The following is a 22,973-nucleotide window of genomic DNA, read 5'->3' on the forward strand; positions in this document are numbered from 1 at the left end:
TTCTGGTGTTCCTTTAAAGAAATCCACTTCAAATCAGCAGCACCTCCAGCAGCTTCAACAGTAATGCTGCACAGCGATGGTTCAATATTAATAATCTAATGATGTCATCCCATATAGAGGGATAAAACTAGCACTTTGATTTTTCATGCAAGGTATTTGCTTCTGGAGTGTTTTACATTGCTCTTTAATATTTGTAGTGTCATACTCCAACTGTTATCTATTATGCTCCTACTGTCCTGCCAGACTAATAATATTCTAATCTAATAAAATACTGTGCAGTTTACATAGCCAAATAATGAGTGAATGAGTTGTCAAATATAAATGGCATGTTTTCTGATCAAATGCCCCTTCCTGTTGTCGCAGCTACCATTTATCTGTGATTCCAGTGCTGGAAAATAAGAGCACTTCTAGATTAGATACGATTAATCTACACCGTGCCTGAAAATGATCCTCCCACTCATTTCACAGCTCCTTTCTGGCCAGAGTTCGCGTCACATTAATTTTTGTGAAATCAATTCTAAACTATGAAATGCGATATAGATATATATATCGCAAGGACAGATAGTGGTGTCTGTTGTGAGTGGTCAGATCTGCTGTTTGTCTACATTCATACTGAGAGAGCAGTATGAGAGAGCACATTTAATTAGAGGATGTGAACGTCTTCGCTCTTGTCAATTTTCCTTTTGCAAAAAATAATTTTAAGTGAAAAAAAGAGAAAACATAACAAAACAAAACGCTGTGTAGGTTGGACGTGGAAAACAAGCAACACTTTCCACTAAACACCAATGTTTTGTTGATCCATCCACCACCTCGACCTCCACACAGACTACATGCTTTATGAAAGAATCAGCTGTCTTCCATGTAATCTCCCAATATCATCTCCCAATATAATTTCTATAAAAAGCAGAGGGTGGTGACACTTGCAAAAGGCAACTACACCCTTTCCTGTTGCATAAAACAGCTTCTTTTTTTTACCATCAAACTGGCAACTGGCCCATTTTACAAGCTCTCTTTAAATGGCTATAACCCCATCACCATTTGTGTTAGAAACAAAATTCAAATGGTTTCAGAAAGAAGAGACAATGAGCATTTGGGGCATATTTGGTGTATCACAGTAGTACAAAGCATTCACAAGGTACTGTTGTCTGAACACAGACAACTCTTGCTCTCTGTGCACGTGGTAAAATCCGCTCTTTCTAGATTTTACCATGGCCTACAATAGCCTGTATAATATCTGAGTGATAAAGGGTTAACATAAGACACATTCATTTCAAATTTTGAGCAGTATTGAAAGTTAATAAATTAACTCCTGAAGATGGTTGAGATGATAAAAACTAAACAGAACCTGTGACAGTGGCTACATATTGAGCTCTTCTTGTGCAATAGGGCAGCAAGCAGAATATAAAAGTAGAACACTATAAATAAGGATGGCTTGAAGAGAGGAATCAAGAAAGCAGTGAGAAGAAACAAGTATGACTGAGAGGGTCTGGCCTCCCTGAGGGTTCGCAGTTCCTTTGGTAGTGTATCACAGGTGATCTCCTCCCTATTTCTTTTCCATCAACACATCAACTCAGGAGTAAACAGACACACAGTGCTGCAGCGGCTCACAGACAGACGCAGATGTGGCGTTTCAGATCAAAAGCAGTAGACAACTCAGCCATTCAGGACAGAGAAGAACGCCTTTGTTGGGCAAGCGCTCGAGCCGAGCTGTGGGAGGTCAAATGACTGTCTAACATCTGTCAGTCATCCTCCAACGAGCCGAAACCTGACGGCACCTTGCTGCCTCCATTAGTCTGCCTCCCACATCACCTGCAGCTACAGCTGCTGCGTTACATACCTGCCAACCTCTCAGCCTGCAAGATGCATCTTTATTTGGCCAGGCTGCTAATATTGTATTCCTTTTGCTTTCTGGTTAACTTTTCACAGCTAAGACTCCAAATGTCCATGACAAATGTCTTAAAGAGTCATTTCCAACTCCATATTGTTCATTTGTAACGTCTACTAGAGCACCTTTGTATTCAGAGACTATAAGATAATGGTCTCTTTCTAATCATCTGCTTACAGGTGTCCACTATTATGGACATGTCCAATATGGGCACAGATGTCCATTATAGTTACTGTTTTTTACTAGACTTGTTTAGGTCTCAGTCACACAGGTCTAGAGACCAGTCAGGAACTCCATGGCAACCTCTGGCAACAGGGGAAAAATGTTTATTCCCCAACTGGCTGGCAAACAGTTGCTAACTGTAACCAGGTCAAACTGGTCACCAAGGTGCAGGAACCAAAGTGGTTGTTTTAATCACTAGATGATTGCCACTGTCGATGCTGACAAATTGCCGTCCTCCAAAACAAACTACAGGTTACTGCAGCAGCTTGCTAGAATCACATCAATCAAAATGAGGTTTTCAGTGCAACACTATATGCATTTGCAACTAATTTTACCTAGCTGACTCCAGCAACCACTTTCCCAGCAACTGGTGGTTACTAGGGTGTCACTGACCTCTCTCTGGGTCAAACTTCATCAGCTGATTTCGCCGCTACGTCAGCAACCCTTTCCAGCCCATCACAGAATTGTAATTTTTCCCTCACAACCTGTTTTTGCTAGATGAATTCAAATTCAAATTCAAATTCAAATTTTTTATTTGTCACGTACACAGTCATACACAGTACGATATGTAGTGAAATGCTTGGACAACTGCTCGTGACCTAAAGAAAACAAAAAAGGAAAAGGCTATGAATAAGAAAGGAAATAAATATGAAAAATTAAAAAGGGTAAATTTAACTAGGAAGGAATAAAATATAAATTAAGGTTAAAAATGAAATAACTGTACAACACAAATTAGAATGAAGGGTAAATTTAACTGGGAAGAATAAGATAAAGATAAATATATAAATTAAAGTTGAAAATAAAATAACTGTACAACAAAATACACAATATAGAACTATATAAGAATGTATGAAGAAATCTAAATATAAATAAATATATACACAATAACAGCAGCTGTACAAGTATTAACCGGAAATGAAGAATATAGTGACCAGTGTTGTGCAAAACCAAAGTCCAGAAAGTCCAGTGTGTGTGTAAGAACCATATGTGTGGGTCAGTACTGTGTGGTGGTGTGATTGAGAGACCGTATCGCCTGCGGGAAGAAGCTCCTCCTCAGTCTCTCTGTGTTGGTCTTCAGGGAGCGGAATCGCTTTCCTGACCTCAACAGAGAGAACAGTCTGTTGTTGGGATGGCTGAGGTCCTTCACCATCTTCCTGGCCTTGGTCCAGCACCGCCTGCTGTAGATTGAGTGCAGGTCAGGGAGCTCGGAGCGGATGGTGCGCTCAGCTGACCGCACAACCCTCTGTAGAGCTCGTCTGTCCTGCATGGTGCTGTTCCCGAACCAGGTTAAGATGTTTCCCGCCAGGATGCTCTCTATGGTGCACGAGTAAAAGTTCCTGAGCACCTTGGAGGGCAGTTGGAAGTCTCTCAAGCGTCTGAGGTGGTAGAGACGCTGTCGGGCCTTTTTCACCACGGTGTTGATGTGACAGGACCATGACAGGTCCTGCGTGATGTGAACTCCGAGGTATTTGAAGCTGTCCACTCTCTCCACTGGGCACTCGTTGATGACGGGGGTCTGGTAGATCCTCTCCTGCTTAGTGCTGAAGTCCACTATCAGCTCCTTTGTCTTACTGACGTTTAGAAGGAGGTTGTTCCTCTGGCACCAGTTCTCCAGATTCCTAATCTCCTTCAGGTAGGCCGTCTCGTTGTTATCAGAGATCAGGCCCACCACGACGGTGTCGTCAGCAAACTTGATGATGGTGGTGGAGCTGGTAGTGGCCACACAGTCATATGTGTACAAAGAGTACAGCAGGGGGCTCAGAACACACCCCTGGGGGGCTCCAGTGCTGAGAGTGGTGGAGGCTGAGACATGTCCGCCCATCCTTACTGCCTGTGGTCTGCCAGTTAGGAAGTTGGAGATCCACTGACACATAGATGAGCTGAGTCCCAGATGCTCCAGCTTGGTGGTGAGTGTGGAGGGAATTATGGTGTTAAATGCAGAGCTGTAGTCTATGAAGAGCATTTTAACATAATTTCCCCCTTCTAGTGTCCAAGTGAGTGAGTGATGTGTGGAGGAGATGAGAGATGGCATCGTCTGTGGAACGATTTGGACGGTAAGCGAACTGTAGTGGGTCCAGTGTGTCTGGTAGTGAAGAAATGATGAAGTCTCTGACCAGGCGTTCAAAGCACTTCATCACTACTGAGGTGAGGGCTACAGGGCGATAGTCATTGAGAGAAGCAGGGTGGGGTTTCTTCGGGACAGGAACAATGATGGACTCTTTGAAGCATGTGGGGATCACCGACTGAGATAAAGAGATGTTGAATATCTCAGTGAACACAGGAGCTAGCTGGTATGCGCAGTCTCTTAGGATACGACCTGGGATGCCGTCTGGTCCTGCTGCTTTCCTGGTGTTCACTCTCTTGAAGGCTCTCCTTACTTCATGCTCGGAGATGACGAGCACGTTTCCGGATGGTTGCAACTGGTCACTAGGCTTGTGTGACTGAGCTGAACTGGACCTCTCCTCCATGTTGAAGCATTGGTTTGCTCTGAAATTAATCGAACTACCAGGTTGTCCAAGAAGTCTGCTCTTCTTTGATTTTTTGATTAAAATTCTAGTGCTATTTGTGTATTTGTTAGTGCAACAGGATTCTGTGATTTTGCAACCTGTGAATGCACTTTGTTAACTAGCATTACTGATAATATACCATGCCACCTTCTCATCCAAATGACCCTTTAGAACTTCAGGCTCCAAGAAAAACCCAGGTGGTCAAGTTCAAGCCTTTAGAAATGTAGTGCAAAAACCAAATAGTTGTGACAACAACCAAGGCTTTTTTCGTACAGTTTGTGGGTAACGACAAAAAATTGAGCCTTATGTATGTAACTAGATAAGATCGGTAAATTTCACAGATTCATTTAGTGTGTTTTCTCTTAGCCTTGTGAGTTTGTGTGTACATGTGCAATGTTTTTAACTTTTAGTTACACAAATTAATTATTACATTCCCCCCAAAATCAGTTGGCATTAGCAGCTCAGTTTCACTTACAATTTGGAAAGCAAAGATCAGAAACTATAATTACAGTTTATAAAAAGAACGATGAAAGACAAACTGAATGAGGAGTTAGTGATTATATAGGAATTGATATTAGTGGCATTCTGTAAAAGAACAAAAACATTTTACATTAATTATTTGTACTGTGATTGGTTGGAGCTGTGTTTAGATGCCAGCTTACAAAATACCAATTTTGCACTTCTAAAATTGAATGTGTGTGATTTAAGTGCCATTTGAGCCTCTTCCTCTGCCTCCTTGATTCACCAACACAGGTGAGGGTGGTGTGGGTGGAGGCAAAAAAGCCTTCACTGTATCCAGATCTGAAGTCAGGCCCCATTTTGCAGCTATCAAATGAAATCTCTTGATGGCTGATCCTCACTGCAGTGATACCTTATCTGCATATTTAAAATATGTTACAAAACTGCATAAACTGTCATTTAACTGCATCTTTAAGTGTTAGCAACAGTTCTGCTCCAGTGCTGACATGGAAAAAGACCCAGTATTGTGTGTGTGTGTTCGTATTGGGAGCGATGGTGCACATGAGCCTCCCAGCCTTAGCAGGGTCATTACCAAGATGAATATAGTGATTATAAGGATGAATAAGGTGTGATTATGATGATGAATAAGACGATTAGGGATCTTGTCATTGCTGCTAGGATGGCTGTTCATTAGGAGGGAGATGATGTCAATGTGTAACATGCATGAACCCATTACCTTTTCATCCACAGGGGATTTATTTGCTCATACCTGTGCATGCATCCACATGGGAATGCCGCAATAGTGTAACTGCAGACTAGAGGAGACCATTTGTGTTCATTTGTGAAGTTAAATGACCCATATAAGCAATATATCTTTTTCCATCCGTGGTGTAATCCAACAGTAAGTTTATACGTTTGACCCGAAAGGACACAAGCATACCTGACTGCCTTTGCAGGCCTCTGTGTGGAGTCAGCGCTAGCTTACAGGCTGCCGTGCTGGTACTATAACAGCTGCTGACTAATACTGCATGCTGTGTCACTGAAGCCGCTTTGTGTCCAGGGGTTAAAGACACCTCACCGGCTCCAACCATGTGATCCCAGATAGCTATATCCATGGCAACCGCAGCGAATGGTTCTGATGTCCACATGGCAACGGCTGCTGTAGGGACTGAGGATGGAGGTGGGAGGAGGAGGATATGGAGGAGGGGAAGGAGGGGTTTCTGGATGCTGACGCACTCAGTGGCTGCCTGGAAAGTTTTCGAGAATGCCACCCACTGGCAAATCAGAAGTGGGCTTGAATCTCTCTGTCTCTAACTCTTTCTCTTTAAACTGCACCTCCTACTCAGTCAAGTCCTCCTGACCCCCCCTGCAGCCCCCCAACCCCCCACCCTCCCCTTCCCATCATGCACCTCCTACGTGTTTGTGTCTCATCAGACCTTTGTCTCAGTTTGCAGCAATGTGGCAGCAGTTATCGTGCTTGATCACTGTTAGAGGGTTTCATGTGTGGGCAGGCGTGACCCGGACGTCTCTCTCCTCTGCCATCCAGGAAAGATTTGTCCAGTTCTGTGTAATTGTTAAGATACTGCTGGTACCACCACTTACTGCAGACACCGATGAAAGTTTGTGACGGTCTGTTTATTTAGGTTTAATCTTAACCCACGTTACATTTGATTATTACTAATTTGATCATCACATCATTAGATATTGATCAACATTAGCTAACTGGAGCCTTATGTTTGCTTTTCATGTTGCTCAATAACCAGCCCACATACCAGTAAAAAAAAAAGTTACCTCAGTAAAGGTCCATATATACATTATTTTAGCTTTAAATTTTATTTTCCTTCGAAGTGAAGAACTCTAGACTGCTGTTAAGTTTCCAAAGCAAGACAAAACATGGTGGACGGAGCAGCCATTTTTTCCTGCAAAGTCCGCTCTGGGGGGGCGGAGCTTCTGGAGATAAAACATGACTACTCCGTTTCATTTCAACATAATTCAGTCTGATAAACTGATAAGCCTTGGTTCCTTAAACAATATATAACAATTACAAGATAGGGAGTTCCTTATATGCAAATTCAGCATCTGGCTTATTGCACTTTTTTCAGTGTGCAGTGTTATAGTTTTCAGTGCATTATGGCAGCAAGCAGAGGTCCAATTCCATCAACAGTTAGTAACGCCCTATCTCCAGCATTTTGGCCACTTTTAATTTGAAAAACAGATATAAATAATGAGTGAAGGTTGAAACTGACTGCACGTTTTTACACTAGAACTTGTCAATCTCAAGTTAAAACAGACTATAAATCACAACTTGCTTTATCCCCAGTTTCACTCTTTATAGGAACCAGATTTTAAAACCTAGCATCATGGTGTATTGAAGCATACTTGCAACAACTTATTAAGACCATAATCTCATCATATAGATCAAAAGAGAGCAAGGCCATTTTTCCACAGATTGGATCATAAACAGCTTTTTGCAGCCAGAGCAGTTTCCGCAGGTTGTAGGCACTTCTGCATAAGATTCACTTGACCACACAACTGATCTTTCATATATCATCTATGCTTCTTTGTTATTAGAAACACTTTATTTTAAACAGAGCTTAGTTTGAAGTTAGGCAGTACTTTAGGAAATCATGCTCTTTAAATAACACAGCGATAGGGAGGCTTTTCAGTCAGCTTGATAGATGAGATGAATTTGTATTTAAAGAACTACTCTAGCAAAATAGTGTTGGGGGACTCGTTAGGTTAACGTGTTACTCTAAATTGGCCGATATGATTGCAAATGGATGTCTGCATCTCTGTAATAGACCTAACTGATCACCTGTCCAGTGTGTCCCCTGTCCCTCACCCACTGTAAGCAGCGTAGACTCCATCCCATAAACATCCCTATTTGTGTAAACAGCTAAAAAGAGGGATAGGAGTCATCTTGGGTGTGTAGAAAGTGTAACTGAGCTTTTTGTTCTTTTATATCAGATAAATTAATCAGCTACTCAATGAAGATAATTGTTAGCACAAATTCGTTTGATTCAACTTAGTAAACCAATGATGAGGAATTTCTGCAAATTTTAAAGCAGGTTTCACTCATTTCTTCCCCACTTCTCACTGAGGTATGAAAGTCCAACTCAACCCTCTTTATTTAGACCAATGATAAGTGATCCCCCTTGAGTCGCTCTCTCAGATGAAACTTCTCCAAAGACACACAAGTAAACTGATCTTCATGTGTCAAATAACTGGAAAGCTCAAGCAGGAATATTGATGCTCTTCTGCGCTGGATATAAAACCAGATAGATGAATCATACGTGGTCATGTTCCCTGTTACTGTTATTTCATCTGCATTTGAGGATCTCACCTACTGCTGATGATACTGTTGTGTGATATGTTGGTTTAATCACTCAGAAAAAGAAGGAAAGTAAGCTAAAATCCCTCCGTGTGTGTTCTGTCAGGCTTTGTGCAGTGACTTCGATCATACTATATGCAGCAAAATGGAGATTAACTCACAGTCGAGGAGGAAGAAATGACTCAAAGCTGCCTTAAAACTTGAAGAAATTTCTCAGCAGCAGGCCAGAAATCTGCCTGCGAGAATGATGGCAAGAGAGAAAATAGGAGTTAGTGTTTCCTGTTCCTGTAATAACCAGGGGCCAGGGCCCATGCTTGTGCTATCAGTGGCATTAGAAAAACTTTCTCAGCTTCGTCACGGACCTTTTTTAACCAGTCAACACCTAAACTTTGGAACAGATCCACATTGGGTTGAGCTCTGCCTCAGCTGGAGCTGGTCCAATATCCTGCACCTAAATGTGAACATCACCCTGGGGAAAGCTTGAATAAAGAGCAACATGGCAACATCACCAGACCAACAAGAGCTCCTCCTCGGTGTTATGTGTATGTGCTGTGTAAGGGCCGTGAAAATGAGCCTGATGCCGGCTGGATAAGCTCCGGCCCCTCAGGACTAGACCCTGAGCCTTGCTGTTGTGGGCAACTGTAAATCTGTACGTTCACCTTCTTACCCCCTCTCATTGCCACACACACACACACACTGTACTTCACTCCTGAGTGTTTCTGCCACTCCAGGCTCTGTGGTAATGAGGTGCTTTATGGCTGCAGGGGATGGGAGGGGACACAGAGGACATGGGGTTAGCCCATAGCTCATTTCCAGTATAGGAGGGAACGGCGGTCAGTGGTGTCTGGGCTGATTGACTTAGTCAGGATAACACCCTCTCTGGACAACACTCAAAGACTTTCCTCAACCACAGCTAAGGGTCCGTGGAGGGACTGGTGATGGCTCACTCCCAGCAAGAGATCACAGATAAACCTGCTCTATCGTTTTATGGCGGCAGCTCAATAAATCATGGTCACTTGCTGCTTTTCAGTCCGGCTGAGCAGGCTGTGGTTATTTCAATATTCAGAAGTGTCAGAAAGTTTCATTTTTCATCTATTCTGTTAAGTTATCTGAAGTCCTTTGAGGATTTTGTTTTTCATTTTATCTGTTCATCCTTCATGTTATAATGCTTCTCTGCAGAGAAATTGGTTTTTATATTAAAATTCCTCTAATTTTACTCCTTGTTAAACACACTGACATCCACCGCACAACACACATTAAACCTCCAGCGTGTTTTACAGCGAAAGATCAGTTCCCATTTTAATTTTAGCTTGTTTTTAGCATTGCTTGAGGCCTGACTTTGAGCTGCTAATATGGCTAAAATCAGTAGTACTTGTTGAACCATAAGTAGAGTCATTTTGGTCCAGGATGAAAAAATACTAAACGCCTCGTCATTTAATTCAGTACAGCAATTCATGGATGACTTGTTAATTGTTTGTTTTAAAAAAGGGTATCATTACATACTACATATTTTCTGCTGTACTTTACAAAGCTAATAGCTAGATCTTTATACTCTAAAAAGCTAAATAAAGCACAATAAATTTCATACACACTGGTATGCACATGATATTCAAGATACATGCTAAAAACTTGGCAAACAAGTTAGATTCAACTGGTGAAGTGTAACCGTGCATTCTTGTGGTTTCGTCTGCTAGTGTGTGTTTGATTCGTGGTGCTCCAGCATATAAGAGGCCTGCAGCATGCCCTGCCCCTCACACATAGGCTTCTATAGAAGGAAGCTTTTTTTGATTGGGGAATAAATCTTTTTCATCTTATTCAATGAAAAATATTATTATAAATATTATAATTATATCAATATTATTAAGTAACACGCTATTGCTATTTTTTTCCACTTACTTCACTGACTTTATGAAGTTTAGACTTGAGCCATACTGAAATTTTCTAAAGTCCTTGGCTTCTTTTGGGTCTTGATAGTTAATAGCTGACAACCCACTCCAGGGTAAATACTGGGATTCTCAGACGACAGGTGAAATATCTTCAAGAACCAAATGAAGTCCAGTTGCTTTGACTTGAGCACTTCAACCAACCATGAACTGTAGGATTGAGAATCTACATCAACATAAAGGCACAGTGAAAGTGCAAAGTTGGAAAGGAGAGCATGTTGGAGTTCAGTTTAGGGTGAAGCATCGTACCTGCTAGACATGAGCATATTTGCAAAGTAAACATCGATTTCACCAGTTTTGTTGTAACGCTGAACATCTTAGCTGATGGTTGAACATTCAGAGATTCTGTTTAGTGTTGACCACCTCCTGCTCCTGTTGGTAGTTGCTTCAGTTGCTGAGTTGAAAATTGTTAAAAGTTTAACTCAGTACCACCCACTTCACTTCACTTTTTTTTTTACCTGTTGTTGCTACAAGTGACTGAATTTCCCCGACATTTTTTGGTTTTTGAATACTAAATCACTGCAGTCTCTTCTCGAGAGGATGCGCCTTAAAGCTGCTTGCAGTGCGGTGCACTGACTATGTTCAGGATGTGTTAAATTGTACTCAACACACTGCAGTTTGTGCACCAATTAATCTAAACACAAGCTTTGTCTGAAAAATATTGCCAAGGTATTTCTGAAGTTATTTCAAGATCACCTGCAATTTACTGTACTTTTTTCACTCTGTGTAGAAGAACTGTGCAAGCAATATGTGTGACGTTTCAATTAAGAATACTCTATTTTGTAATTTTTAAAATAACACCAACTTGAATTCTGCAGGAAACACCATTAACTTCATTGCATTGTTAAAGAATTTAGGATCTTTTAAAAAAATGTTTGTACCTTCATCCTGGCTCATGGTGGAAAAATATGATTTTCCAGCCGCCTTGTGATTTTAAACACAGAGCTCTTTGGTTACTCGGCATACTGCGCTGAAAGTACAAGAGCTGCTCAGTGCACACAGGTGTTTCTCTTCAAAGTGATAAGTGTTTTGACCCACTGAACACCTGAGTCTTCAGTAATACCTTCCCATTCACCAGTAGTCCCCCTGCCAAAGCTCCTAATGGCCAAACGGATCGCTCCGCGTTGTGCCCCTGCATTCACACTCACGTGGGGAGGCCTCTGAAATGAAAATGCCATTATAAAACATTTACCAGCCTGCTGAGTTTACATGTCTTACAAGAAAAGGACCGTTTGGAGCGGTTAAGTGTCACATAAATCTTTCAGCACGCTAATTGAAGTGGTTCCCCCAATAGGCCACTCTCCACAGCTGGTATTACAAATCACACTACTGTGGATAGGCCAGCCAGCTGCAAACCAAATCTTACACCCACTTGATAACGCTGTTAAGACACACACATGGTGCTCTGTGGGTTGCTGCTGCTGCTGCTAGTTTGCTCAGACAGCTCCACTGGGAGTGTGTAATGTAGTCGTATGTAAACACAAGTCATCTTTCAGTGAAATATGCTCTGAGAGGAGGCACAAGTGTGTCCCCCCTTGCCTCTCTTCCCCCAGAAATGCAACTTATTTAAAGCTTCTTTAAGCAGGTATGTTGAAGAGGTACTGACTGGGGGTAGTAGTTGCAGAAGGTGGTGAGGTTACACCTGCAGTAGTCACCAACTCACTACTGAAACTAGCATGCTACAGAAGCTACAGAAGCTTTGGTGGATTATTTTCCTTCAGCTTCAGTTATCTTTAGTGAAAAGAAATCACCCAACAGCTGACTGGAAATTTGGTCCGCCATCCAAAGAGGAGCTTCACATCATATATCAGAGCATCAAGTGCAAAACTGTGGAGGACCGGTAAACTCTGGAGGCCCTATTCATGGCTCAGCAATTACACTGACACTCAGACTTGATGTATTCCACCTCCTGCTCCATCTTCCCTCGCTGTCCTTCAAAACCTCTCTGTTACCTGCCCTTCCTATATTTATCTCTCCTCCTCCTTCCCATTAATTGTCTTTCTGCCTGCTTTTCTCTCTTTTTGTCTTCCCCCCTCTTTGCCACAGAGCCTGTTGATGAAAATCCTTTTTATTTCGTTGTTTATTAATGGATTAGAAGCGATAAATGAGTGGTACACTGTTTCACACCTTTTGAATGTCTGAATTTATTAGAGTAGTTTTGTATGAGAAGTGCAGCTCCTCAGTTCATCCAGCGTGTGATATGTGAACTTTAGCTCCTCTTCCATTAAGCTGACTTTATTCTGATAAACACCAGGTGGGTGGAGCTTCTGTACTTCTGTCTAAATGATCCACATAGGTGACCATATTCAGAAATCCTGCAGATCCTAGAATAGAAAAATAAAAGTTTAGAGCTGAGAACAGGAATGGACTGACGACTCTCAATTTGTACTTTGAATTTGGCGTAAAAAGCATAAAGTCATCCTTCCGTGCATCAGTGGGTCAGGATGCTGCTGGTGGGGGTGGTGATGTAATGGTGTACGGGATATTTTGTTAACACACTTTGACCACCTTAGTGCCTGAGCATTGTTATTGACTATGTAAATCCCTTTATGACCAGTTAGTGATCTTCTGATTAACAGGGAACCGTGTCACAAAGATCAAATGAGTTTCAGTTTCAGTTACAAAGCCTCTCTTCACCTCACTACAGTTGTATTTTTATTGTAACTTCTTAGTCAAAGAAGGACTAAATATTAGGACTACATCAATGTTTTAAAGAGTTGACCTCATTCTTTAGCAACTTTTTATAGCCTCTTCTTTTCTTAGTAATCAGACCTCTTTCAGAACTCTGAAGGGGAATCTGAAGGGGAATATGGCGCGTGCCAAATGGCTGACTGCAAATTTTCCATAGATATTTATAAAAATTATATTTATAGATATTTAAATTAAATGATTTTATAATCCTTTAGAGAAAACCTGATATATAAAAGCTTATATATAAAAATTCTTTAGGGGGAAAAGTGCAAAATAGTTTCAGGTTTGGCTGAAATGAAAGAAACGTGGCAGAGTGACTAAATACGACACAATTTAAAAGCAGTTCTTATTGAGCTTTATTTTGAACACTGGTACCCAGACTTCCTTAAAGAAAACATCTGTGTGAACTGGTGATTCTCACATATATCACATGTTTTTTACCATTCAGGTCTGACCTGTGCTTTTTAAATTGCATCAGCTCATCTATTTCTCGTGTTTTCCAGTAGTTTAATGGCTTTGTTAGTACCTGCGAATGTTCATTCATTACAAAATAAGCCCGTTTTTATTTTTACTGAATTATGGTAGTATTTTTGCTACATCTGTAGGCAAACTTTACAAGTGACAATGAGGCAATCAGATGAACATTTCTCCATTCAATACTCGTACCAGACAACAGCTGGCGCTAACCCACAGGTCATGATGAGAGAGTCGATCGAGGGTGCTTTGATGGCTTGTTTTGTCAGGTGACGCTCTCTTTAATATCTGAGTGGTCATCACCAGGGGTCCCCTTCCCACCGCTGTATGTGGGCCATTCACAGAGCAATAACTGCATCCCGCTGTGCCCATCATGCCTCGCTGCCAAGACCTCCTCAGCACCATGGTAACCAACACCTGTTCCCCTAATTAGAGGGACACTGGAGGGAAAGGAGATGAAGAAGTTAATGAAACACTAATCTGGTCCAATCAAACGGCCAGGCATCTGCCTCCTCGCTGCAGCAGCAGGTGACCATAATGGATGCCTTATGGGTGCCTCCCCCGCCACGTCACCCTGAGTGACCTCATCAATGCCAGATCTCTGCACGGAGCAGACAGGCAGGGAAGAGCTGGAGGGAGGGGAGAGGAGAGGGATGCTGTTTCCTGGATGGACAGCATACCTGAACGGCGAGGTGTCAGCCAAAAAGAGATGAGGTTCTCTCTGCACGGCAGTTGGAGCAGCTCCAGGTCGCACCAGCTGCACAGCTCTTGTTTACAAGCTGCCAACTGCTGCCAGAGAGGCCTGATGCTCAGGTGTGCTTTCTAAAGAGATCAGTCCACTCATATGAGCTGTTATGACACTGTCTGTGTTGACCATTAAAAGAACAAAAGTGTTGTGCATGATCATAAACAGTTTGTGTTTAATTAATAGTTAATATTAAACTCTGGCTCTTTTCCACAGTGGGACTTTTGTCCTGTGTCGCTTCCCTCAGCCCCTTCCCAAGCCTGGATCAGCCGGAGGCTTCCTTCCTGTTAAAAGGGAGTTTTTCCTTCCCACTGTCGCCAAGTGCTTGTTCACTGGGGGTTGTCTGATTGTTGGGTTTTCTCTTTATTACTGTAGGATCTTTACCTTACAGTATAAAGCACCTTGAGGTACATGTTTGAAACCTAAAATATTCAGTTAACTTACAGTAAAGACCAAAAGGACCTTTGAACCTGTCCTCCAAGTTGTGGAGCTGTGAAAATGATATTTTAAAAAGTCAGACTGAGAAAAGCTGAAGAACAAAAACATGAACATGCAAAACGGTTTTTACCTTTATCTACTTCACTTATACAACAAAACAAGTAATGTTGGCATGGCCCACGTGTTAGATTCAGTCTGGTACACCAGTAGTAACTGGTTGAGGAAAGTCAAATTCCCTCCTCATTAGAACTGAGGATACATAGTCTGTTGATGATATGGAGTGTAAAAGGTCGACGTGTCTGTCTGATATCAAACTGACTCCAGTTGTAGATTTTTGCAGTGTTTCGTTTAGAGCTCTCCTGAACCCTCTTTCTGTTTTCACTCAACAGGAAACTTCAAAGGCATGTGTAAACAGATAGACCACTTTCCCGAGGAAACAGATTATGAAGCAGACCCATCTGAGTACTTCTTACGTAAGTATATATTCAGTCTTTACTTTCACACACAGAAACATTGTGACTTTTTTCTGTTTGTCTTTAAAGTGACCACACGAGAAAAAAAATCACTTCAGGAATTTTGCTTCTCCTTCTATAATTTCTTTTTGAAATTCTTTCCACTTTTTGCTCAGACTGGAGCACGGTGCCAGTCGCTGCTCTTGGCCCGTGTGTCAGCACCGTCTCTTCCTGCCTTTAGCGTGAGGCTGGCCAGGCTGAGCCCTGCCAAGCAGCTCGTCTGTTTTTACTGCTTGGCTGTGTGTAACATAACGTGCAGTGTTACAGTCGGCTGTGTACCCTGTAAACACAGCCCATTGATTTCTGCTCTCTTTTTCTTTGTGCAAGCAAGACAGAGATGCTTGTCGGACTCATTTGCCTGCTAATCCTAAAAATCACAACAGGTGCTGTTACTATCACTAGGTCAATAGTCCCATTAATCTTTGTATTTGCTTAAAAGATAAGAAATTCAATTTAGAGATTTAGATCAGTAACTAATTGTTAATACTTTTATGAGCACACCTAAGCTTTAAATCCTTTTTTCTTTGAGTGGATTTAATTTGGTTTGTTTTTTTGGAAGGACAGAGAAGAAATTTTTATGAGCTGCCTTCTTTCTTGTAATGCAATCTGTTAACACAGCTTTCATAGAGAAACTTTTTTGGAGTGTAATACTGATTTTGGAAACGCATTGGCTGGAGTCCTCATATCCACACTGAAAAGTTTATATGGACACTTGTAACTTTGTGACTGCTCCAGGCCTGCTGATAGCTGATAGTGACTGTACATGTTTCTGTTCTGCTGAAGTGTGTGGTGCAGCTGTCACTCATGAACTGTAGATACGGAGGTACAGTTCTTCATTGCACAGCAGGAAATATTCGCACTACTCAAACTTCTCCGTGTGCACTCTGTGTGCAAAAGTGCCCCACTGCATCCCCTTGGTTCTGAATATCATTACGTCTGAGACACTCACGGCAATTCAAGAAAAAAATCATAATTTTGGCACCAATGTTGATATGAGAAAACACTAACAGACTACTAGAAAAAGCATAAGACAGATTGAGGGCAAAAAGCATGTGATCATTTGACCGAAAATGAGACTTTAAGTCATAATATCCAGAAACGATTTGTCATTTTTTAACTAAAGGCAACATAATTTTAAGTAAGTAAGAATGAATTATGTTTAAATATAAAGGTTAAAGTAAAAGGAAAGGTGTAGGACCTTCCCTCTTACTTTTTTGTTTTCTTTACAAATCTTTACATTTTTGTTTTTTAATTTCATTGCAATCCTGATGTTTTTGTGTCTCATAGTGTTGTGGAAAACTCTAAATAAAGAACAAATGGCAATAAAAATAAATATTCTGAATAGTAATAGTAGTAGTAGAAGGAGTAGAAGTATTCATTTTTATAGTATTCAAGATTTGTTTTTAAACTTCCAAAGAAAGCCAGGCCTTTGTCATCTTTTCGTACATATGGTTTGAACTTCTAACGCATTTTGTGCAACGTGCAAATAAATTCAGGTACAGAAATATTGATAAATCACTGATTTACATGCAGATTTGCGTATATGCACTGCTAATAAATGAGGTCTAATAGCTTGATACAGAAGGCGGGTGTGAGCTTCATCCGAGTTAAAAAATATTTGTACTCTACTCTCTAAAGTTTGCTACAAATAGATGTGTAGATGACTTGGTCATATAACTATATTTTTCTGTAAGTACTGACATCTAGAATTTTTACGTTTCATTAACACTCATCATAATTAAACATAGGTGCCAGCTTTAACGCTCTGTCATACTTCATAAAAATGCCAATGTCCCGAGCCCTGGTTGACCTCATTCCCCCTGCAGCCTGCAGTGATTTGAAACTGTAAGTCAGAAAGTGTCCATCCTCTCGTCTTCGTCTGCAGGGATTGTAATCGAGGCCTGACAGACAGCCTAACGGTGTGTGCCAGTGCTGGATATTAACCCCGGCCAATTAGGCTGCGTTTGACTCAGCGCTCTGAGCGGTTGTTCCCGCCTGTATGCACCACGGTTACGATAACAGTTCTGGTAATGATTCTAACAATGCCATAGCCCTGGCAAAAGCAGATCACACTCATAACAAGGCATCTCTCAGGCTGAGGATGACAGTCATGGGGTAGAAGCAGCGGTCTGGCCCTCAGACCACTGATGCTCTGTGCACGTTAACCTCTTCCCAGGCTGTGACTGGAGGAGAAGGCCGCATTGCTCCCAGTAGCTTGCCAATTAGGACACTCACATCCATAAATATTTCAGCCTCCTTCTTATATAGGTCAGGCCTCTCTCGGTCGTTGTCTCTCTCACTCTCTCTGCATCTCTTCACCCTCACACCTCACACTCATAGTTTTACATGTCAGGAGTTGCACAGTGCCTCATGTCATCTCAGTCACGATGATTTGCAGCATTGCATGTTTTTTTTTTATCCCGTATGCAAGATAAGGTCATGTGGGATGCAGTATGCGTGTCTTTCATGTTAAACCCCAGTGATGCTTTTATACATCGGCACTTTTCCCTTTCACGGACACACCTGGCATTTCCATAATGAGGAGTTTCACGGTGCCTCTGGGTGGCCAAAGATGGAGAAAAGCTGCCTTTGCTCTCACAGCTGAGGGAGAGAGGGGATAGTTATGCAACAGGAATGATGTCACTTCAGGTGAAGGCCCGACGGAAGTGACATCACCGGCGAGCACGGCGTCCAAAATCAAGGGGACACATTGGTGATGTCATCAGACAGCATAGTGAGGAGGAGGGAGTGAGAAATTCGGTGATGTGGCTGCCGAGCATAAAACAGACAAATCTGACTTTACTGTGCTCAACATACACCCCCGCTCCACCGCACATGCACAGATCTGCTGTCCTCATGCCGACATCCACGCATGTACAAATACATACGAGCATGCCACATGTCAGTAGCTTCTCTCTGTGCGTGTTTGTGTGCGCGTGTGTGTCTGCTCCGTGAGTCCAGCCCTCCCAATAGCAAGGCAGTTTGCGCATCCACACGGGGTTATATAAGCCAGCTGAGGCACACTAAAGCGCCACTGGGTTTTTAGATCATGCCGTGTTGGAGCTCCCATCATCGGCTGCTCTACTGGGTGCTAAGCAGCTGAGAGAGAAGAAACAGAGGAAGAAAACGCCTAGTTATGCAATCTGCTAATACTAAAACCGAACAACGTGTAGCAATGAGAGGGAAAAATCATGTGCGGGGAGGAGATGTGGATGCCCGTGGATCCACGCTGGAGCAGGAAATTAACTGTTAGTCACAGGCAGGCATTTTAGTCTCTTGATATTATTTTTAGCAGTATTTATTCTATTCAATTCAATTCAATTCAATTTTATTTATATAGCGCCAAATCACAACAAAAGTCGCCTCAAGGCGCTTCATAGATACAGAGAAAAACCTAACAATCATATGACCCCCTATGAGCAGCACTTTGGCGACAGTGGGAAGGAAAAACTCCCTTTTAATAGGAAGAAACCTCCGCCAGAACCAGGCTATGGGAGGGGCGGCCATCTGTTGTGATTGGTTGGGGTGAGAGAAGGAAGACAGGATAAAAGACATGCTGTGGAAGAGAGACAGAGGTTAATAACAGATATGATTCAATGCAGAGAGGTCTATTAATACATAGTGAGTGAGAAAGGTGACAGGAAAGAAAAAACTCAATGCATCATGGGAGTCCCCCAGCAGCCTACGTCTATTGCAGCATAACTAAGGGAGGATTCAGGGTCACCTGGTCCAGCCCTAACTATATGCTTTAGCAAAAAGGAAAGTTTGAAGCCTAATCTTGAAAGTAGAGATAGTGTCTGTCTCCCGAATCCAAACTGGAAGCTGGTTCCACAGAAGAGGGGCCTGAAAACTGAAGGCTCTCCCTCCCATTCTACTTTTAAATACTCTAGGAACAACAAGTAGGCCTGCAGAGCGAGAGCGAAGTGCTCTAATAGGGTGATATGGTTCTACAAGGTCATTAAGATAAGATGGGGCCTGATTATTTAAGACCTTGTATGTGAGGAGCAGGATTTTGAATTCAATTCTGTATTTAACAGGAAGCCAATGAAGGGAACCAAAACAGGAGAAATCTGCTCTCTCTTTCTAGTCCCTGTCAGGACTCTTGCTGCAGCATTTTGGATTAGCTGAAGGCTTTTCAGCGAGGTTTTAGGACTTCCTGATAATAATGAATTGCAGTAGTCCAGCCTGGAAGTAATAAATGCATTCAGCGTCACTCTGAGACAGGATATTTCTAATTTTAGAGATGTTGCGCAAATGGAAGAACGCAGTCTTACATATTTGTTTAATATGTGCGCTGAAGGACATGTCCTGGTCAAAAATGACTCCAACGTTCCTCATGGCGTTACTGGAGGCCAAGGTAATGCCATCCAGAGTAAGAATCTGCTTAGATACCATATTTCTAAGATGTTCAGGGCCGAGTACAATAACCTCAGTTTTATCTGAATCAAGAAGCAGAAAGTTAGCGGCCATCCAGGTCTTTATGTCTTTAAGACATTCCTGCAGTTTAACTAATTGGTGTGTGTTATCTGGCTTCATGGACAGATAGAGCTGGGTGTCATCTGCATAGCAGTGAACATTTATGCTATGTCTTCTAATGATGCTGCCTAAGGGAAGTATGTATAATGTAAACAGAATTGGTCCTAGCACTAAACTCTGCGGAACACCATAATTGACCTCAGTGTGTGAAGAGGACTCTCCATTTACATGCACAAACTGGAGTCTATTAGATAGAGACAATACAAACCACTGCAGTGCAGTACCTGTAATACCTACAGCATGTTCTAGTCGCTCTAATAGGATATTATGGTCAACAGTATCGAACGCTGCACTAAGGTATAGCAGGACAAGCACAGAGATGAGTCCACTGTCAGAAGCCATAAGAAGATCATTTGTAACCTTCACTAAAGCTGTTTCTGTGCTGTGATGAGCTCTGAAACCTGACTGGAACTCTTCAAATAAACCTCTGCAGATGATCTGTTAGCTGTTTGACGACTACTCTTTCAAGGATTTTTGATATGAAAGGGAGGTTGGAGATTGGCCTATAATTAGCTAAGACTGCTGGGTCTAGAGATGCTTTTTGAGTAAAGGTTTAACTACAGCCAGCTTGAAGGCCTGTGGTACATAGCCGATTATTAGAGATAGGTTGATCATATTTAAGATCGAAGAATTAATTAATGGCAGGACTTCTTTGAGCAGTTTTGTAGGAATGGGGTCTAAAAGACACGTTGATGGTTTGGAGGAAGTAATTATTGAAGTTAACTCAGAAAGATCAATTAGAGAAAAAGAGTCTAACTTAACATCAATGGTACTAAGAGTAGCTGTAGATAATATTACATCCGTGGGATGATTACTGGTAATTTTTTCTCTAATGATAAAAATTTTATTTGTGAAGAAGTTCATGAAGTCATTACTAGTTAACGTTAAAGGGATTGTTGGCTCAAAAGAGCTCTGACTTTTTGTCAGCCTGGCTACAGTGCTGAAGAGAAACCTGGGGTTGTTCTTATTTTCTTCAATCAGTGACGAATAGTAAGATCTGGCTTTGCGGAGGGCTTTCTTATAAAGCAGCAAACTATTTCTCCAGGCTAAATGATGATCCTCTAGATTTGTGACACGCCATTTCCTCTCCAGATTACGAGTCATCTGCTTTAGGCTACGTGTTTGAGAATTATACCACGGAGTCAGGTACTTCTGATTTGAGGCCTTGGTTTTCACAGGAGCTACAGTATCCAGAGTCGTACGTAGTGAGGAGGTGAAATTATTAACAAGATGATCGACCTCTGTTGGAGTAGCGTTCAGATAGCTGCTCTGCTCTATGTTGGTACAGGGCATTGAAGATGATAACAGTGGGTGGATTATATTCTTAAACTTAGTTACAGCACTTTCAGAAAGACATCTACTTTGATAAAGTCTACTCTTCACCGCTGTGTAATCAATTATTGTAAATGTAAATGTTATCAGGAAATGATCAGACAGAAGAGGGTTTTCAGGAAACACTGTTAAATGTTCAGTTTCTATGCCATATGTTAAAACAAGATCTAGAGTGTGATTAAAGTGGTGGGTGGGTTCTTTTGCATTTTGAGAGAAGCCAATTGAGTCTAATAACAGATTAAATGCCTTGTTGAGGCTGTCACTTTTAGCATCTACATGGATGTTAAAATCACCCACAATAATTATTTTATCTGAGCTGAGCACTAAATTAGATATAAAGTCTGAGAAATCAGACAGAAACTCTGTGTAAGGCCCAGGTGGACGATAGATGATAACAAGTAAGACTGGTTTCTGAGTTTCACAGCTGGGGTGGACGAGGCTAAGCATCAGGCTTTCACTGAACTAAAAGTCTGTCTTGGTCTTTCATTAATTAATAGGCTGGTGTGAAAAATTGCTGCCACACCGCCCCCTCGGCCTGTGCTTCGAGATTTCTGATAGTTAGAATGACTCGGGGGTGTTGATTCATTTAAACTAACATAATCATCCTGCTGCAACCAGGTTTCTGTAAGGCAGAGTAAATCAATTTGTTGATCAATTATTAAGTCATGTACTAACAGAGACTTGGAGGAGAGAGACCTAATATTTAATAATCCACATTTCACTGTTTTACTCTTTGGTTCAGATGTGGATACTGTATTGTTCTTTCTTTGTAATTGTTTATGTTTAAGTTGTTTGTTGCTGGTTTTTAGTTTATTTTTTGTGTTTTTGGGAGCTGACACAGTCTCAATGGAAATGGGGGGTTTTTTTTGCGACAAAGTTCCTCACCAGACTTCTGTACTCCTCTTCCTGATCATCCCAGATACACCCCATGATGGCCGTGTCATCTGCAAACTTCTGAATATAAGCAAAAAGCAGAGTTCATACAACATGCTTGAAGGACACAGTCTGATCCCGCTCAGGCAAGCTGTCTTGTAATTTTTTTAAGCAGTCTTCAAAAAAAGTTCTCCAGACTTCTTGAAGAGCATTAAAAAAACTTGGCTGTTGGCTGCCTTTTAGTGAGTTCTCTGCTGAGATGATACCACACTGCTTCAATGATGTTGAGGTCTTTTGTTCCTGATACTTCTTATCTACAAGTTGACCAAATTTCAGGTAAAAGTAGGACTTTTTTAAGAAAGCAATAAGCATTTAATAATTTTAAAATGTCTTTAATTGTACTTATTTACTTATAATATAAATTTAAGGTGGTTGGAAGATTATTTGCATGCATACCTTTGAATTTCAGTATTAGCTTACTTAGTTAACTAGTTACATATCCAACCTATAAATCATTGAAAACATGCAAAACATTAAGCATTGTAAAATCATTTTAAAGCAGACTAAATGCAAATGTTAATACTGGCATGTTCTTAGCTCTAGATTAGACATTGATTTTGCTTTATTCACAAATCATGTTAATTTACATATTTTAGAATGTCAATAATTAAAAGTGACAAAAATCAATGTCTTTATAGTACAAATGAGCCATAGAGTCAGACTGAGTTTATTTGTTTATGAGGTTGTTACAAATATGACAGCAGTTAACTTAGAAGACATATCACATTTTAAAAAGGAGTTTATGAATCAGTGTTGTGTTTATACCATTTTACAAAAATCAGTTATTGTAGGTTTACATAAGAACAATAATACCATTTGTATTTCTGTTTTTTTTTCTTATATTGTTTCTTCAAAGATCAATCCCACATTCAATTCAAGTTTGTTTGTTTTTTTCTGTGTGAATGTATTAGTCTGATAAGTGTACACTGTAGAATGAGGGCACAGCTGTGAGCGCCCACTATTTA

The 22,973-nt window shown here is 41.2% G+C and overlaps 1 protein-coding gene across 1 annotated transcript in view; it reads left to right on the forward strand.

Moving 5' to 3' along the window:
* Window positions 1-22,973, forward strand: part of cacng2a (calcium channel, voltage-dependent, gamma subunit 2a) — an 84,288-nt gene that overhangs the window by 37,949 nt on the left and 23,366 nt on the right. Inside the window, exon 2 of the mRNA XM_026164092.1 lies at window positions 15,085-15,168. Within this exon, the coding sequence (XP_026019877.1) occupies window positions 15,085-15,168 (84 nt within the window). The remainder of the gene's footprint in view (window positions 1-15,084; window positions 15,169-22,973) is intronic.

The sequence above is a fragment of the Astatotilapia calliptera genome, chromosome 4 (assembly GCF_900246225.1).
Source record: "Astatotilapia calliptera chromosome 4, fAstCal1.2, whole genome shotgun sequence".
NCBI classification, from domain to species: domain Eukaryota; kingdom Metazoa; phylum Chordata; class Actinopteri; order Cichliformes; family Cichlidae; genus Astatotilapia; species Astatotilapia calliptera.